Raw genomic sequence first — 19,594 nt, forward strand, 5'->3', positions numbered from 1 at the left:
TTTGCATATATTAACATACACTTGTTAATATTTATTAATCCTTTAGAGGGTTAATAAATATTAAAAAGTGAACCCCACCCATCTTTGGCGTTAGGCCATCATCATGTACAGTAGCAAGAGCTAGTATAAAAGTTCATTAATTTATTGGGGCCCAAATCTCTAGTCTCACTAACCTATGAATTAACGTAAGCGTTCACTCTCGTGATGCCCACAGCTGTGGCTGACTTCTTCGGAACTCCTCTGCCCTTATGTAGTAGTCCAGGATAAAGAGAAAATTTATTTATTCATTCACTTATATGCACGAGTGAAATTGTATTAAAAAAAAAATTGAAACAAACGAAAATGTACCACTGATTAGGTACAGAACATTATGTTTTAACAAGAATCGGGCAATTACAGAAACACTCACCCTTTTCAGTAAGCTTTTCATCTCGAACTGTACTTTCGTCCGGTAAAGGCCGTCCTTTAGAAACTAAGACTAATTTGTAATTTTCTGCAAATTTAATGCTATCAACCGGATTAAAAAAATGACTAAGCGCCATTAATTTCAATTTATCAATAGTAAATTCGGGGAGCACATCTACCACCCACTCATTACCATTGAAACTAATGACTGTAACCTTCATTATCTGTAAACTAAAAGAGGCTGTATCTACCAAAAGCATAACTGACGTAACATAAAATTCGTCAACAAGTAAAACTGTAATGATTGCCAAAGAATAACGCAATTCAGCTTTCCTTGGTCAATTCGCTACCTTCGGTATCCATGTGCAGACAGCTGTTCGTAGACAGAGTCACCTCTCGTTAAGTTCTGCAATTTTTGAATATTCTTTTCCGCTCGTGTATGTTGTTGCATCACTTCTTGGCCTCTTGGGGCGACCAATATTCGAAAAATTGTTATTAGTATCATTAATGGTACTTACACGGTTGTGAAATAATATCAGGAAAAAAAAAAAAAAGTAGTAAAAGAAAATTATACTCTTGTACTGTACAGTATTTTTGTATTCTAGGGATGGCTCTCGCACACAGACATCTCATCTGTGGCTCTCGATATATATATATATAGATATATATATGATCTTTATTGTAAGGTTCCTAGGTACACGCAGGTACCCTACCTTTACAAACCCTTCACGGCACTAAGCAGGGGTTAACAAACGGCAGAGATATCATCTCGCCGGAAATGAAATAAATACATAATATAGGATAAATAAATAGCCGATTGAATTTAGTTAAAAATAAAATATAATAACAACAATACATAAAATAAATAAAAATAACACATGACAGTTTTCTTCTTGAATTCAAGTTTCCCTGAAATTCTTGCCGAGCCGGAGCGATCTCACATCAGTGGATGGTTGTGGTACACACGTGCAGATCCAGGATGCGCCGTCTGTACTTTTTGTCATCGACGATTTTGCACAGGTCGGCGTCCAAGGACTGAGCTAGATGGAGCTTCTGATAAGGGAGGAACCGATCTTTAAAATGTGACCTCGACGGAAGAGCAAGAAGATTGGGAGTGGAGCGGTGTGTTGGTTGAGGGATTCTCCAGCACACGGTGACCCAAATGTTGGGCGCTGAGATTCTTCAAGCGATCATTTTGATAGTAAAGATTAGTCTTCTTTCGTTCATTAAGGCTGCGAATCTGGTTAAATTCAGTGCTTTGGCCATCGGTGTTGTGTGAAGTTCTGGTGGGAGATGACACTTCCAGATAGCCCACTTCTGGAGCCAGTATTCCGCGGCAGTCAATGGTTTGATTGTTGTGTTTGCGGCCGAGCCCCACAACTCTACCCCATACAGTACACCTCCGAAGATCATCGTCCTGATATACGTTCTTATCAGATTGGTGTTATGAATATTTAGCAAGACTTCATTGGAGATGTGCAAATGTAACCCCAATTCACAAAGGAGGATCAAAGGCTGACACAAGTAATTATAGACCTGTTAGTTTAACTTCTGTTCCAGGTAAATTAATGGAGGCACTGGTTAAAGAAGCACTGCAGGATCATCTAGACAAGAATTCAGTTATAGCTCAGACGCAGCATGGTTTTGTTAAGGGCAGGTCTTGCCTGACCAATTTGATTGGATACTATGATGTAGTCACAAAAGAACTGGATGCAGGGAATAACTTTGATATTATATATTTGGATCTTAGAAAGGCTTTTGATACTGTTGCACATGGAAGACTGCTGCACAAATTGGAGCAGTGTGGCATTGGAGGCAAATTGCTGCTATGGATAAGGGGATGGTTGAGTGGCAGAAGACAGAGAGTGGTAATCAATGGACACTGCTCAACGTGGACTAATGTTATTAGTGGAGTTCCTCAAGGTTCAGTGTTGGGTCCGTTGTTGTTTTCGGTGTTTATGAATGATATTGATGATGGGATATCAAGTTTAATGTCCAAGTTTGCAGATGATACAAAGGTTGGCAGGGTCGTCAAGGACACTACTGACGCTATGCTGCTGCAACAGGATCTGGAAAGGTTGAACAGATGGGCTGAGAGGTGGCAAATGAAGTTTAACATTGACAAATGTAAAGTACTGCATATGGGAAACAGTAACCCCAGAGCAACGTATCAACTCTGCGGTACCACACTGACAGTGGTGGAGAATGAAAAGGACCTGGGGGTAATTGTGCAGGGAGATATGAAGTTCTCTGAGCAGTGCAGACGAGCTGCAAGAGTAGCTCATGGTGTCTTGTCAATGATATACAGGAATTTTTCTAGCAGGGATAAGGAGGTGATTATTCCCTTGTATAAGGCAATGGTTAGGCCACATCTTGAGTACTGTATACAGGTCTGGAGGCCTCATTTCAAGAAGGATGTAGAGCTGCTGGAACGGGTACAGAGAAGGGCAACAAGATTAGTAAATGGAACAAAGGGTTGCTCTTACGAAGAAAGGCTTAAGTTTTGCAAATTACAGAGTCTGGAGACTAGGCACCGGCGAGGTGATCTGATAGAGGTGTATAAGGCCTTGAATGGTTTGAGCATGCTCAATGCCAATGGGATTCTTCATCTTTCTCAGAATAATCACCTCAGAGGGCATAAATTCAAATTGAGGAAGGACGGATGTCGGATAGATGTGCGGAAATTTGCCTTTGGCCAGCGGGTGGTTGGTTGGTGGAACCGACTTCCATCACTTGTTGTTGAAGTTGATAGCCTAAACAAATTTAAAGCTCAACTGGACAGGTATTTCGAACGAACGGAGGGGTGAAATGGGAGAGGGTTTTTTTTTTTTTTTTTTTTTGGGCTGATGCTGAATAAGCTTGCTTTCTTGCATCGTATGCCTCTACTAATGCTAATGCTAATGCTAATTTTGCACAGAGTTCTTCAATGTGATGGTGGAATCTTAATTTTCGATCAAAGGTCACACCCAGGTCTTTCTGCTTTTCGACGCAGGGGATCAAGACTCCGTCTATCGTAGGTTGAATTATTATTGGTGTGGGTTTCAGTGAGAAGACCATGATGGCGGATTTTGCAGGATTAACTTTCAGGTCAAATCTCATGAGGTACTGCTTTATTTCTGATAAAGTCTTGTTGATGGCTGCTATTGTGTCTATTGCTTCATTGGTTGATTTTATTTTTGTTAAGAGCTTCAAGTCATCCGCATATGGTGATATATCTGGTCTGTTGTGTACTAGTGGGTTAATTATGACTGTGAAAAGATATACAAACCTAAGTACACTAAATGTATACGCCTCTCAATATACAGACCTAAGTACACCTAAATGTATACACCTCTCGATATACAGACCTATAGCACCCCTTTTTTTTCCCCAAGGAGTGGTCATACGTTCCACATTCATAGCATTTACGACCGTGAGCACGTGATAGCACAATTGCATAATACAAATTAAAATGCTCTTGAAGTTTTAGTTCCATCAACCTCCCCCCTCCCCATACACACACACGGGTTGCCTATGCACCAGAGGACTCGAAGAGGACCAAGGCAATGGCTTGGTCCTCTTCGGGCTCCTGTGATGGTGTTCCTGGTGGTATGGTAGTTTTACCATAATCATTACAGAAGCAAAATCATAGCCAGAATTCGATTTTCAAAACACAATGAAATGCAATGTTTTTACTTGGGTATACACTCAGTGATCACTGAATTATGACCACACCATCTGTAACGGATTATGCCGCATAGTTAGCATATAAAAAGCAGAAAAGTTTCGTATGCTGGAACAGTGGTAATTTGCATCTGGTCGTACAAGTCAAAGTGGTAAAGTAGCAGTTATGGGACGTAGTGAGGGTATCGTGGAGTTTCAGAAGGACATGATTGTAAAAGCTCGTGCGTCGGGTGCTTCCATATTGGAAACGGCACGTCTTGTCGTTTGCTTACGGCCCACTGTTATAGCGTACAAAGAATGGTGTCAAAAGAGTCAACCCACCTCCCACCGACAGAACTGTAAAGGTGGATGTTCGTGGTAAGCGAAAAGTGCAACGCGTTGTACAGGCTCAAAGGCAGGTCACTGCGGCAGTTGACATCACAATACAATATTGAGAATGCAAGGATAATGTCCCAAATGGTGCGCCGCACACAGACATTATGAGGTTCCACAGCAGACAGCCCAAGAGACAACCTATACTCACTCTTTGTTGACAACCTGTGGTGTCAACAATGCGCTGGTTGGATTAGAAACGAGTGTGTTGGTCGGATGAGTCCAACTACCTGGTGCAATACACCTACGGACGATTTCGTGTGTGACGCAAGCAACACGAATCCATTGACCCATCGTGCATGGTGCTCAGTGTCCAGCAGTTAGCTGTGGTTGCTAAATATCGGGCATATTTTGCTGGAAAGAACAATGCACACTGGTGTGTAAGAATTTACATTTCACTAGTAACATCTAAAAAAAAAAAACTAACCTATGGTCATCTGGAATTTACTTTCGAATACCCATGTTTATTGTGTCTGTAAATTGCATGCTTTCTCTGGTCCTACTTTGCTGGACGCAACACCTCATACAACAAGTTATATAGCAAGTTATATAGCGTAGATAGCAAGTCCTCCACTCATGGGAGAACTTGCTATCTACACTTGCTACCAAGTAATTCAGCCATGGAGTGAAAAAAGCCCATAAATGTTTCTCGCATTTACTAGTAATATCTTTTAAAATTTCAAATTATTAAAGACCCACAATTTCTTCTATATACCCATCTGTGTAATCTGTCTGTAAATTGCAGGTGTTCTCTAGTAGATTTGCCTGTTTTCTTGACGAAAAAACCCATTTCTGGAGGAAAAATCCTTGTTATCTACGTCGGAGACCGACCGACTCAGTCACGGAGTGACTAATAAGGTCTTTTTATTTATTTATTTATTCATTAATTAAAGCGGTCCTAGCCAACCAATGGCAACCCTGCTTGACTAGTAAAGTCTAAAAAAAAAAAAGAAAAACTAGCCTATTATATCAGGGTCACCTGGAAATTCACTTCATTCACCCATTTATTCACGAAATTCACCCATGTTTATTGTGTCTGTAAGGCGTGTGCTTTCTCTGGTCGATTTTCCTGCTTTGCTGGACGCAATACCCCAGCTAGCAAGTTCCCCACTGTAGTATGCGTTGTTTATGTCAGGCCACTTTGCCACCAGGGAGAAATTAACACCTGGATAGCTGATTCCTGGTGCCCAAACTCGGCACGTGGAGCTGGATCTGTACCAGTAGTCTGTACTGTAGCACACCAAATCTCGTATCCACCAGTGGGTGCGCTATACCGGTGGATGCCGGAAATCCCGTGCACAGGTCGCCCACACCTAGGTACCAGCAAAAAAAAAAAAAAAAAAAAAAAGAAACTAGATCCCGCAACCCATCAGTTGCCAGCAATATCCCGTACCTAGGTACCAGCACTAAAAGTAAATATGAGTGATCACTGAATTATGACCACCCCTATGAAAACTGGATGCGACCCGTTGACAACGTGAGGTACGAGAGTGCCCAGTTTGCCTTTAGCCAGAGGGTGGTTAATTGCTGGAACAAACTTCCATCTGTCGTTGTGGAAGTTGATAGGTTGAATAAATTTAAGGAGGAACTGGACAGGCATTTGGAGGGAATGGTGTGATTTTTTTTTTTTTTTTTTTTTTGTTGGCTGATGCTGCATAAGCTCATACATTTGCTTTCTTGCATCACATGCCACTACTACTACTACTACTACTACTTAGCATAGATAAGATGTCAGTGGTTCAGTAGGAAGTAAAATTCTGAGCGTGATGGCTAAAAGGAAGGATTTATCGGACTTTGATAAAGGACAGATTGTGGGTGCTCGATGAGCTGGTGCCTCGATTTCCCAAATGGCTGAACAGGTGGGGTGTTCGAGAGCCGCCGTAGTTAAAATGTACCAGGACTGACATCAAAGTGGTCAAACGATGACCCGACGGCAAAACTGCAAAGGTCAGTGAAAGGTTGATGTTAGAGGTGAGCGCCGGGTCCGACGACCCGTACAGGCGAACAGGCGCAGCACTCTTGAAGAGTTGACTACCCAATACAACATGGGCCAACCCGGAACAATATCTGCCATGACCATGCGTCGCACGCTCACACATATAGGCTATACCAACAGACGATACCTACGACATCCTCTCCTAAACAAGGTTCATCGGCATAAAAGACTCGCCTGGTGCAAAGAACATGCAAGTTGGACGTTAGAAGACTGGAAGAAGGTGTGCTGGTCGAATGAGTCACGTTATTTACTCCACACCGTGGATAGTCGGGTACAGATTTGGCGTCAACAACATGAGGCTCTTCATCCACCATGCATGGTATCAAAAGTGCAAGGACGGCGGAGGCAGTTGAATGGTGTGGAGCAAGTTTCATTGGCAGGAACTTGGACCATGGTGCAATGTGGAACAACGTATCAGTGGTCTTTGCTATCGTTAACTGCTTGCTCACTGTGTACACCCAGTTATACTTTTTCCGGAATGGCGATGGTGTCTTCCAAGATGACAATGCGCCGAGCCATTGGGCACTTGTTGTAGGAATGGTTTGAGGAAAACAGTTCTGATTTCCAGCATGTCGATTAGCCTCCGAACTCCCCCCGATATCAATCCCATAGAGCACTTGTGGGACACTATGGAAAGGCATATGAGGCGTCTGGATAAACCAATCATCTCCGTACCTGCATTGCTGACCGCATTACACACAGCTTGGTGTGTGTAATGCGGTCAGCAATGCTCCCCAACGCTTCCGACATCTTGTTGAATCAATGCCACGTCAGATAGTTGCTGTACTGAGGGCTAAAGGAGGACCTGCGAAGTAGTAAGTAAAAAAAAATAAAAAACTGCAGCCTTTATCAACCCACTGCAAGATGGAAGCCTCATCAACAATTCACGTTGAGGGAAATTGACCATAATCTGCCACGCTGGTCCGGTGCGGGTTGTCAGATCAACCGTATTTAGCAGTCAGGGGCTTGAACCCCGGTTTACTCAAAGAGCGTGTGCTATTGCACTCCAGCTCCTGATAAGTAGGTGGTCATAATTCAGTGATCATTCTGTGTATGTTCCTGTTCACTACTCCAGGACCAGGAGCGAAGGCACGAATACAAAACTTCTGCAATGCATTGAAATTACTAGCCGTAGCCAGTAATGGCTGTTTTATTTCTGGCTGTAGTTGTGGAACCTGCACCATCAGTTTCTGCCTCTTGTCAAAGTAATGCGGATTTTCATAGAACACATGTGCCCAGGTCTCTTCTAAACCAAATCACACTGATTATCAACCTCTAATCCGAAGTAACACAATTTAGATTTAAGCGACCCATGTCCAGTCAGAATATAAGATGTGACCATGGAGTGATAGAACCATTTTCCGGCAGATATACATGAAATATACCTTAACTTTTTCTGTCTCACTAGCAATCCATCTTTCTTGCCATAAGTTATATAAAAGCTGCAGTATTCTCTTTTTTCTTTCTTAATAGCACTGTTACTTTGGACACTGATTTCCATAATGGTTGCTGGAATTTGCTTCCTCAGAGCATATGATAACCCTCTGTACACTATATAAAGATCCAAAGGTAGAACCCACCATTACTTGCAACGCATTGGTTGACACTATTCTGCATGCTGGAAATATGGCTAGTAACATAAACCTCTGTAAGGATAGCAGTTTAATCCGAACTTTATTCATAATCACTTTATTGTATCATATTCCAGCTGCATAAGCAACTATAGGTAAAAAGACAGCCTTATAGTAGAGCATCAAAGTCTTTTTCTGTAAACCCTACTCTAATCTTGTAATTCTCACTACCGCAGTTGTGCAACTTTATTTTCTCCGTAATACTAGCAATATGAGGCATAAAACTAAACCGGTCATCTATTATTACTCCTAAATATTTAGTTCTGGGTTAATATGGTATCTGTTCTCCATTAATCAAACTCTAGGTGGTTGCCGATAATTAAGATGGTGATTAAAAATCATCACTACTATTTTCTTAGATGAGAACTTTAATTTATTAATATTAGCCTAATTTTCTAAGTCCTGTAAAACAGGCGCAACTACTTCTTCCACAATCTTCCTAGATCTGCCTCTGATACAAATAACCAAATCGTCCGCATTCGCTATCTTGTGACAGTGTGCATGATTCCGAGAGAGCCAGTCATCCAATACTAAGTTCCAAAAAGTTAGACCCAAAACCAATTCTTGGGAACAGCCTCTATATAACCTCCTACTGTATGACAGATGTTGTGCTTTAACTTGAATATTCCGATTTGAAAAGTAGTTCCTAACGACTTGGTATAGCTGGCAAGTACATTCAAGCTTCCTAAGGACAGCTAAAACACTTTTACACCACAGGAAGTCGGACGCGCCCCCAAAATCGATAAGCACTGCCATAACATATTTTTCTACTGATGTATTACAATATTCTATCAAATCATTTACAGCATCCTCTGTAGATTTGCCCTTTTGAAATCATACTGATTTGTCTTTTCTAAATTGCGACAAATCACCAACTGTTGTATTCGAATCAACAATAGTCGCTCATACAGTTTGCCCAAATTTGCCAGCAAGGATATAGGTCTGTATGCTCTGGGATCGGTCACCTCTTTTCCTGACTTCCTTAATATCTTTAACAAGGCAGACTTCCATATTTCTGGAAAAACCCCCTCTAAAAGACATTTGTTATACATATTTAGAAGAACAACTGGAAACAGATCATACATCTTGACTATAGCTACATTTTCAACCAAGTCTTGTCCGGTACACTTACTACTATTCAACTTAGACACAGCTACTTTTAATTCTTATGCTCGTTAGTGCTGTACTCATCATTTTCTCGTCGAATATCAACTTGTAATATATTATCATTTCTTTGATCATCCTCAGTAAATAACTTATCAACTATAGCTTCCACTGTAGAGATCTAGTTTATTGTCTCATCATTTCCACTAAGTACTGTATTAAAAATATCTCCTGCCATTATTTTATTTTTACAGATTTTGTAAAGAACACCCCACGGGTCTGTGTTACCTGTGGTTGATACCAAAATTTTCCAAGCCTTTAATATACTATCCATAATCAATTTACAATATTGTCTCCTTTTAACTATGTTTCCTTCAATAGCTGTACTTCATTCTCTTCCCGACCTCTGTTACGCTGGTAATTTTTCCTGGCTCTAAAAACTTTTCTCCAATGATTGGACAATTCAGCAGACCACCATGGCACAACAATATTCCTTTTTAACTTTTTCCTCCTGGTTGCATTTACCATAGCGCGATAAATTTAATTCTGAACATGCATACTAATTTCCTGAGCATTAAATACGTTACATTCCCTTACCTCTCATGTAAAATAGTCCTGCCATAATGATTCTTTAAATCTATCCCAGTCGATCTTTCTATATGGAAATCTTAAGTTCGCTACACATCTGTATTGGTAACCAATAAAATAAGTGCTGCTGGTAGAACAGCAAGATCTACCAGCAGCACTTAGGAGACCATGCACACCCTGCCGTGTTGCATTTTTTTTTAATGTACCGTGTCATTGGTCCCACACTGTGCACGAATGGTTCGAGGAACACAGTGAAGATGGGTCGTTTCGTGATGATTTCAGCACCGGTCGGATTCTATTTGCACATCAGCAGTCGTTCACCTAGGGATTTTTAGTGTCGTTGTAAAGTCACTGATTGCTTACGTGACACCCTATTATCATTCCGCACTGGAAGTGCATTGAGTTCGTCGTTCGCGTAATCTTGCGTTCACAATCGTAGTACTGTTTCCTTAAAGACCTACGTGCATATTATAGTTGTGTCTAACACGTGGTGCTTGAGTAGGCGTGATAAACTATCATCAGAGAGGTGTCCGGATATCATGGTGGTGGCAGTGTATAGAAAAACTGAATTTAAAAATTTATTTTGTTTTGATCTTTTGGTTGCTGTCAGTTAGTTTGTTCAAACGTTCATTAAGGCAGAAACCTTTTTAAGTCATTTGATGACTTTCGAGTCCAAGTATATTTATATGTTTTCCTCAACTTTTCTGTATTTCTTGTCTCTCGGTGTATATATAGGTAGGTCGACCCTCATATCATTGACAGCTGCTAGTGTACTGTATTAGCTAGGAACATTCCTTTCATAACAGCGAAGTCTGGTGGTATGAAACAAAGTGGAAAGTAACTATTCAAGGAATGTCTATTGTTTAATGTTTATTTTGGGCGCTTTGATGATATTTGATATACAGAAAGCGTCCAGTTTTCCCATGATAAGTCTTGTGGTCGGTTTGGATAGTATATGAAATAAAAATTCGATTTTCTGAAAGAAAAAAGGAAGTTCTCTTCCAAGCAAAAATTAACTGATTCTTAGAAAAAGCAGAAAGAATTCCTTCCATTCCAATGAGAAGTATCAGATTTGGAGATAACGAGTTAGAAACTTAAAAGTTATTCTTGGTAACTTTTAAATTAACTCTTTAATTACTACTTTTTTTATTCAGCAGCTAAGGAAATTAATAAGTTAAAAAATTTTAGCTAAAATTTTGTTAAAATAAAATAATAAATAAAAAGTTAAAATAAATGGTATCCACTTAAGAATAAGTAGCAATAGTATTCTCTAATGGGGAAGCGTTACTTATACAAAGTAGTACAATGACAGGCAACTCGTCGTGAAAGTATTCACAATATGAGATGTACAGAAAACGATGCCATTTTACCAATTTCAGTGATTTACTACGTGCAGACTGATGCATTGCACTAACTTGCATGTCTAGTAAATTCCGTTGGTTTAAGGCTTTAGCCCTAAATTTTATTTTAGTTAAAAAAAAAACTGTAAAAGTAAGGATTATCTGGTAAATTAGTTTAGAAATTTTGCCTTTATGCCATTTTTTTCCCTTATAAAAATATCTCAATTGATTTAAAAATTTCTCGCATTTCCTGCAATAAGAATATTTAGAATAGGGTATAGCCTGTTTAACCAATGTAATCTGTGTTCGAACATTAGCAGTATCTCATGATCTGATATGTAACTTGCACTCGACCATCGGAAGGATTTTTTAATACGATGTATAACTTGTATCCAATTGTCAATTCCTATTTCTATTTCTAGGAAAGCCCACACTCTTCTAAGACAAAATAAAATTTTATTTAGAATCAGTACTTAATACAGTGCCAAATTATATTTTGTGCAACAGTTAATTATTATCTGTTTTTTTTTTTGTTTATTTATTTATTAATTTTTTTTCTAGATTTGGCGTTTTAATACGAAATGAGAAGCTATCGAAAACATTTCAGGACAGCGTAAAAAGATAATTCATTCCTGTACAAAATTAACTTAGAAGCTCAAACCCTAAATTCAATGGAGAAACTCCAACGAATGTAACTTTTTTCATAAAAAGCATAATCTGTCTTTCGTCTTATTATACAGTATTTAATAAATTAAAGATAAATTAAACTTTATAGACTGAGGTTCTTAAATTTTCAATATTCACAGCTCAGACAAAAGAGAAGAATGATGATATCCAGCTCAGGAACCTGGGTGTGCCAAGCCCATACTCACCAGATTGTGAGCCCCTCATGTAAGGTTATTGTGTGTAGATGGTGACGTACATTTCGTCTCCCCAAAAGTATCGCAGACATTCCTTAGGGTTCGAGCATAGGGATCTGGTGGGACGCACTATTCTCTGGGCCTCTTCTCTTTCCAGAAATTCATTCATGAGTCATATGCAGAAATACTTGTGTAAGGATGGTTTTTGGTTAACAACCGAAGACTTTTAGAACTCTAAACGTTAATTCTTATACTGTCAACCAGTCAAGGTTCTGCTCGAAAACGTGGGAACGCACCAGTGAATAATGGTTATTATTAGCCGACCACTAAACTGTTACATATATCGGAGAACCAATACGCAACATGTTCTCTCCAGAGAATAGATTCGAACATTACCAAATTAGACTTGTTCCGGAAATATGTATGATTGCTTCAAACGATAACTAGATGTGTTCGTTAAACAATTAAGGCTACAAAGCATCTGCATATTTGTAATTGTGCGTATTCTTTGTTTGGTGTGTCTTTCCGGGCCGAAAAAACTATCCAAAAAGTAAGACAATGCGACAACAAAAAAAAAAAAAAAAAAACTATTATTTTTAGGTACCCGAATAATTAAATTCATCTGCCGTGCTGTGTCTTTATGTCTGTTAATTGCGTGTGTTCTATGGTCGATTTGTCTGTTTTGCTGGATGAAAAACCCCAGTTTCTGGGAAGGAAACCTTGCTATCTACGCCTAAGACCGACTAACTCAGCCACGGAGTGAAAAAAGCCCACTAAAGACTCTCGCGTCATCGACGGGATTCGAACCCGGGTCTTTTCCACCCGGTGTGGGGAGGACGGCGACGATACCACTGTGCTACCGCACAGACCAAAGCGACAACATCTGGGACATCTAAGGTGGCCAGATTGTGAAAAGTCCATAAAATTTCTTCGAGTCATTAATGAAAATCGAATTCCGGCCTTTTTCGCCAGGTGTGATTATGGTAAGGTATATATCACACCTATCTCACAAGCTAGAAAATCTTGTCACTCCTTCGCCATGGGCTCCTACTTTGGAAACGATTCAAAACTTGAAGGACTGAGATCTGGAACGTGGGATAGGGTAAATTCTTCCGGCTGTACCATTGAAAAAATTCAGTCACCATATAGGCCGTGAGAAAAGATGCAGTGTCATGCAGAATCAACGAATCCCGCTTTGACAGGTCAGGCTAGAAGTAAAACGTAATATTCTCCGTTGACGTTTCGGCCTTGTAGAACCTGATTAATAGATAGAATACCTAAAGAAGTGCAAGCTACAAGTCATTTGTGCTACCCACGAGGGCACTAAATGACACAACGCAATACAGTGAGGGTCAGTCAATAAGTTCTGCATAGCTGTCATTTTTTATTATTATTATTTTTTTTTTTTTGTAAATTATAAATAATGTCGTTACATGGCATTTTGCTTGTAGGACATTGGGAAATACAATAAAATTGGGTAGGACATTCAAAAATTTGCCAGACTAGTTCAGTAACAAAGATATGATTACCTTAATCATTTGTCAATGCTGTCCTCTTAAAAGTAGTTAATACACCGAGTCCAGCATTTCTTGTATTGTTTGAAGCATGTTCACCGAATGTTTACAGGCCGTGAAAGCATTGCCTTCGTGAAGACAGACTGCGCAAATAACAAGTAATCAAATTAAAAATACGATATGGTAAATAGAAAGTAATCCAATGTCTGAAGAATTAGAAGAAAATAAACGACAAAATTAACAGAACACGTAGAAAACGTGGTGTAACTCGTGCAGCTTGCGATGAAGCGGTACAAAATTTGATATGGTGGTGGTGTAGCATATAAGAACTATGAAATGAGGAGACAGCGAGAAACTTCGGACAGGTATAAACGACATTTATAGGGGTTGTATCAGAATTACTAAAAGGGTCACATTACAGAAGTCGATACAAGATGTCGAAAATATGGTCAGATGGCATCAGTACGGCGAATGATTCCTGCAACTGCTAAACCATGCTCGATATAAGGGTGTCTATAATATTCTGTGGTAACAGACCCCCATTCTTTCATCAGCGTAGACCTCAGCTCACCAAGTGACCGAGGAGTTGGCTGCCGGCTGAAATGCAACACCCAAGGGCATCCCATAATGTACTATCGGATTTAAGTCTGCTGATCCAACGACTGCTACGGCAGTCGTTGGATATCTTCAATTACAAGAAGATATTCCTCCATCACTTGAGCTCTACGTGCACTGGCGTTCTCGTGCATGAAAAGAAAATCTGGGCCAACCACACTCCAAAAAAGTAGCACGTAGGGTTCAAGGATCTATTCTCGGCACCTCTGCGCAGTTACAGTACACCTATCAAAAACATGGAGAGGTGCAACCATTGATCATTATTTGGTCCCACACGAGTACACTGCCTCTACGATAAGCTGAGGGGGAAAAAAAATTTATGAGCCTTTTTCACAATGTGGCTGATTTAGTCAGTCTCAGGCAGCATGGTTTTTTAATCCCAGAAAGTAGGGATTTTCTTCCAGAAAAACAGGAAATCGACCTCAGAACATACGCGATGTACAGAACAATACACACGCGGAGCAATATGGCCTTAGTCGCTGATGCTCCTAAAACACTATTACAACAGCAACCGTAAGTGTCCCTTTGCTCTGGTGTTGGAGAGATCGTACCGCATTCTTCGATGTCTTCAGATGAAATAACGTCTAGAATCTTTTGTAGGCTAAAATGTGAACAATGTCTTCGACGAGACACTGTTCATAATAAAATATTTATGAAAAACATTTTGTTCTGTTAGTTTTGTCGAGCAGTGTATTAAGTTACGCGATATATGCATATATTAACCCCAGGGGCTCACATCTGGTGAGTATGGGCTTGGCACACCCAGGGTCCTCAGCTGGATATCATCATTCTTCTCTTTCTTGGTGATTTCCTTCTCTTCTCTTCTCTCTCACACACACACACACACACAGGGTAACTCAGAAATTTTTTTTTTTTGGCTGGTGCAGCATAAGCCTCAGGCTTCCTTGCACCATATGGCTAATAATAATAATAATAATAATAATAATATTTTATGGAAATTGGTGAAATACTGAGCACTTCAGTCTGCGTGGAATTAAAAGTATGTAATATGCTTTTAATTTCTTAAAGAATTATAGATTATTCTCAGATGTTTCGTGGTACTTCTTTCTTCAGTCAATTCCGGTAATGTTGTCTTTATGACACCACCAGTTAGTACATCCCAGTCTGTAATTCTTTAAGAAATTAAAGGCAGATGCACAACGCAAGTTGCTGAAGTGCTCATTATTTAATAAATTTACATTTCTTGATATACCTGCGCACCATGCTGTTAAAAGACTATTTAAAACCTGTTTTTTAGTAGTTTACAAGCAATTACAAGATTGACATAGATCCCGTAGCTCGAAACTTCTTAGAATAAATTAGTTATTATTAATATATGGGTGCTATACAAGATTTCAAATTATTTGGCATTTATTTCTCTTAAATAAATTATTTACTGGTTATCTGTAACGAATGTTTGATCCTGTTTCCGAAAAGCTTTAATGTCAACAAAGCGATATTTAAGTTTATATAATTTGTTTTCAACTTTTTTATTGATTTATTAATTTTACGGTGGTATTCAGAACGAAAGTTAAAATTTTGGCATTACTTTTATTCTCGCCTAAAAAAGATTGGGTTAAATTAAAGATTGGGTTAAATTATGCAACCTCTGATTATTATTATTATTTTTTTTTTTTTTTACGGTATGGTCAGTTTGCCTGTTGGCGAGACTTCAAACCAATTACTTGTCGCTCACTTCTAATTCGACTGAGGCATAAAAATAATTCAAAAACGTTTCTTCCATTAGAAAGCATTATTCAACTTCTACCGGTGCTGGGGAGCGAATCCTAAAAATCAATGCGAAAGAGCAGGATTGCTATTTACTCAATACCCAAGAGGACCAAGGCCACCAATTAAAACTTCCAGCTAGCAGTTGAAACAAATATTGCATATTTCCGAGTGTACTGTATGTATATGTAATATTGTATTTCTTTAATTTGGAGAAGTATACGGCAAATTAACTTTTTCGTAATCCAATTTTAATAATTCAACAACTTAAAGTGCAAAACTTTCAGACAGCCAATTCATTTAAAACAAAACTGCTCCTGAACAGTGTCCAAAGTAATAATAATGGTCCCTCGCGCTTAGTATTCTTCTGCTTCCTCCTCCTCATCTTCATCTATGCCATCAACCGAGTCCATTCCAACTTCTTCGTAGTCTTTTTCCAATGCTGCCATATCTTCACGAGCCTCAGAAAATTCCCCTTCTTCCATACCTTCACCAACGTACCAGTGGACAAATGCTCTCTTTGCATACATCAAATCGAATTTGTGATCTAGTCGGGCCCACGCTTCTGCGATGGCCGTAGTGTTGGATAGCATACACACTGCCCTAGGAACTTTGGCCAGATCCCCTCCAGGAACAACTGTAGGTGGCTGATAATTAATGCCAACCTAAAAAAAAAAGAACCAAAAATACAATAAATAAACACATAAATCGAGAAAATTTACACTATAATATACTATATATTTTTTTTAAATCCTTTTAAAAATTAATTTCCTCTGTATAACTTCTAAAATAACAAAAAATGTTGCTAATCAATGTATCATGATTTAAGAAGGCAACATTTAATATAGGGTGTGATCACACCAGATATTAAAAGTTGCCTCCTGATACTTGTGACCACCACGCACCTTAACATGTACAACAGCAATTCTCCCAACAAGCTATGCAAACATTAGAATTCTGTGCTATTCATCTCTCAAGAAAGTGGCAAGCTCCTTCATATAAGTCAGATATCTTTGTTTGGATTGCGTTTCACTGTAACTCAAATAAAGGAATTTGGTTGTCCAGGGTGAATTTTAAAGTATTATCCTCAAGTCGCTCTGCTATTGACTCCGTACCCAATAGATAAGGTGTCAATAGCAACTATCGCCCCGTGATTAGTTTCCCGGTCATACGAGGAACTAATCACGGGAACGATAGAATTAAAAGGGTTCCTCCACAAAATTCCAACAATGCAGGTAGAACAGAATTGCATGGGACGTTAGAGTAAGGATTACAATGTAATGTTTACCCTATACCTATTCTGTGCAAGGTATGCATTACATTGGATTAAATTTTTAACAAAAGCTTATTATCTTAGTACTCGCTTCTTGATAGGTATAGTCCAAACCAATAGAAACCAGCTCAAAGTACTAATCAAACTCCACTGCGGATACAATTAATTTGCATCAAACCGTTCTGTTGGCATACACCACAACTAGGTTCTTTCGCCTGATGTATCGACTATGTCGGCACTCCACGTTATTCTTTACAACTGCTAAGGGCTATTATATGACAGATATTGGTTACAGCTGACACCTTGGAATTGTAGATGCTTTGAACTTATGCTGAGGAAATAAATTTATGTCTTCAAATTTGGCGCACTGCTTATCAATTCATTGATAAAAACGCTTAAGGATGAAAATCCCGAGTTTCCGGGAGAGAAATAGCGCAATCATAACACAACACTTTCCCAAGTGCGACTCAGCCCATAAATTGAAGTATTTATTATTATTAATGTCCGTTTATTTCACCCAGTTACAGCCATTGAGGGGGAGAGGGTTTATAAACAGAGGTCTGCAATCTTCAATTAATGTATGAACACAACACAGTATGATTTAATTTGTTTATTGTAAATATTAACAATAAACATATGCATGATTTAAACTTGTAATTTTAGAAATTATATATATAAGATATAATATGGAGTAATCTGTCCAGTAGTGTTCTCTCAATGTAAGATGGGGCACAATGTCTTCGTTCCAGATATAGGAGTTTGCATCTATGAAGTGCGAATAATTTTTTAAAACTTCTCTTTTGATGCGATTTGCTTATGCAGAGTTTTTCAGGGTTGATATTGAGATAAATTAACGTTTTTAGTGTTTGCTGGAATGAATATTTCTAGGCTTCTAATTCGATGATTGTGCTTCTGAGCAAAGGGTTCTTCTCATAAACTTCTTCGATTCTCTCCGAGCCTTATTATTTAATCTCCGGCTTTAGGCAAACCCTGTTTTCTCGTTAAAGAGTTTAGCGAATGTAAAGATATATGATTATCATGATGTTATTATTGATATGATTATGTATTTCAATGCGTCGACGGAAGGGAATTAAGTCCCTATATTTTGAGCAATGACACCACCCGACTATGGTAAATTAATAAAACAAATTTTAAGGTAAAAATGTTAAAATAAAACTATAAAAATACAGTATACACACACTAGATGTGCTTGAAAACTCATCAAAATACGAAATAAAGCATTGCTGATGAAAGGAACGCAAGCTAATGAAAATTTGTCATCCTTTTAATTTATTATATAATGAGAATTTTTAACCACACTTTATCTATTTTTATAATTTAGAGAATTTCCAGCTGTTGACAGGCTCTTATAATCACTAACAGTTGACGTCAAGATGATACTACCATTGAGGTTCAATGGTAGTATCATCTTTCACTCCTGACATAATTTCCAACTTGGGTTGATCAACATGCTCTGCTATAAGACATGCTGATACACTTGATAAAATCAACGGTGAACCTGGTTCTTTCGGGGGCCGGTTCCCTCGAAAAACCTTTACATCGAATTTAACCAGGTTTTTTTTTCAGCTTTTAGAGTGTTCTAAAGGAACAGTTCTTTCTAAGCTCATAAGGCCATAAATATTTACAAATACTGTTATATTTAATCTTACCTTGAAGCCAGTGGGACACCAATCAACAAACTGGATGCTCCTCTTGGTCTTGATGGCAGCAATTGCAACATTGACATCTTTGGGTACTACATCGCCCCTGTAGAGCATACAACATGCCATGTATTTTCCATGACGCGGATCACATTTTACCATTTGATTGGCAGGCTCAAAACAAGAGTTCGTGATTTCTGCTACACTCAGCTGTTCGTGGTAAGCTTTTTCCGCCGAGATGACTGGAGCGTAAGTTACTAGCGGGAAGTGGATCCTGAAGAAAAATTTTAGTTCATTTTAACAAACAGCACACTATATAAACAAAGGATTCAAATAAAAATAACAGCTTTCTAGTTATTATTAATGTAGCGCATTAGTATCTAAGGACATATTGCACTGTATGTATTATGTCTATAAAATTGTGCGTTGGCGGATCGATTTGTGTGGTATGTAAGCTAAAAAAAAAAAAAAAAAAAAAAAAACCCGGAATAACCCATGAAGGAAAGCCCTACCCCCTCCGCCGGCGATCAGCTTAACTACAGCCTCGATTGAAGAAGTCTTTAAGAATCCCTCAATCTCAGAAAATATTCTGACTTTGACAGAATCAATACAATACTTGAAAAAGTACGTTATATTTATAACGTACTTTTTCAAGGTGGCAGGGTGGATGACAGTAATCAGGCTAAGCTACTGCAACAAGATCTAAAAAAATTTTGTTTGCACAAAAAAAGGATGAACAACATAGGACAACCTTTAAAAGTTAAATCATTCTAAATTATTATTTTAGTACAGACGAGAAGTTTCTGCGATGATCGGAAAGCTTAGGAGGAAACTATTTCTGTAC

The 19,594-nt window shown here is 38.7% G+C and overlaps 2 protein-coding genes across 2 annotated transcripts in view; both read right to left on the reverse strand.

The window, feature by feature from the left end:
• Kpc2 (Kip1 ubiquitination-promoting complex subunit 2) overlaps positions 1 to 737 on the reverse strand; it is a 112,531-nt gene extending 111,794 nt beyond the window's left edge. Inside the window, exon 1 of the mRNA XM_090373008.1 lies at positions 410 to 737. Coding sequence (XP_090229134.1) covers positions 410 to 665 — 256 coding nt within the window. The 5' untranslated portion in view covers positions 666 to 737. The remainder of the gene's footprint in view (positions 1 to 409) is intronic.
• Positions 738 to 16,045: 15,308 nt separating this feature from the next.
• Positions 16,046 to 19,594, reverse strand: part of LOC150087196 (tubulin alpha-1B chain-like) — a 28,241-nt gene continuing 24,692 nt past the window's right edge. The window contains exons 5-6 of the mRNA XM_090373006.1: positions 18,760 to 19,024; positions 16,046 to 16,481 (exon numbers count right to left, since the gene is read on the reverse strand). Coding sequence (XP_090229132.1) covers positions 16,173 to 16,481; positions 18,760 to 19,024 — 574 coding nt within the window. The 3' untranslated portion in view covers positions 16,046 to 16,172. The remainder of the gene's footprint in view (positions 16,482 to 18,759; positions 19,025 to 19,594) is intronic.

Source organism: Mastigoproctus giganteus, chromosome 4, assembly GCF_048544385.1.
Source record: "Mastigoproctus giganteus isolate SK-2022 chromosome 4, ASM4854438v1, whole genome shotgun sequence".
NCBI lineage: Eukaryota > Metazoa > Arthropoda > Arachnida > Uropygi > Thelyphonidae > Mastigoproctus > Mastigoproctus giganteus.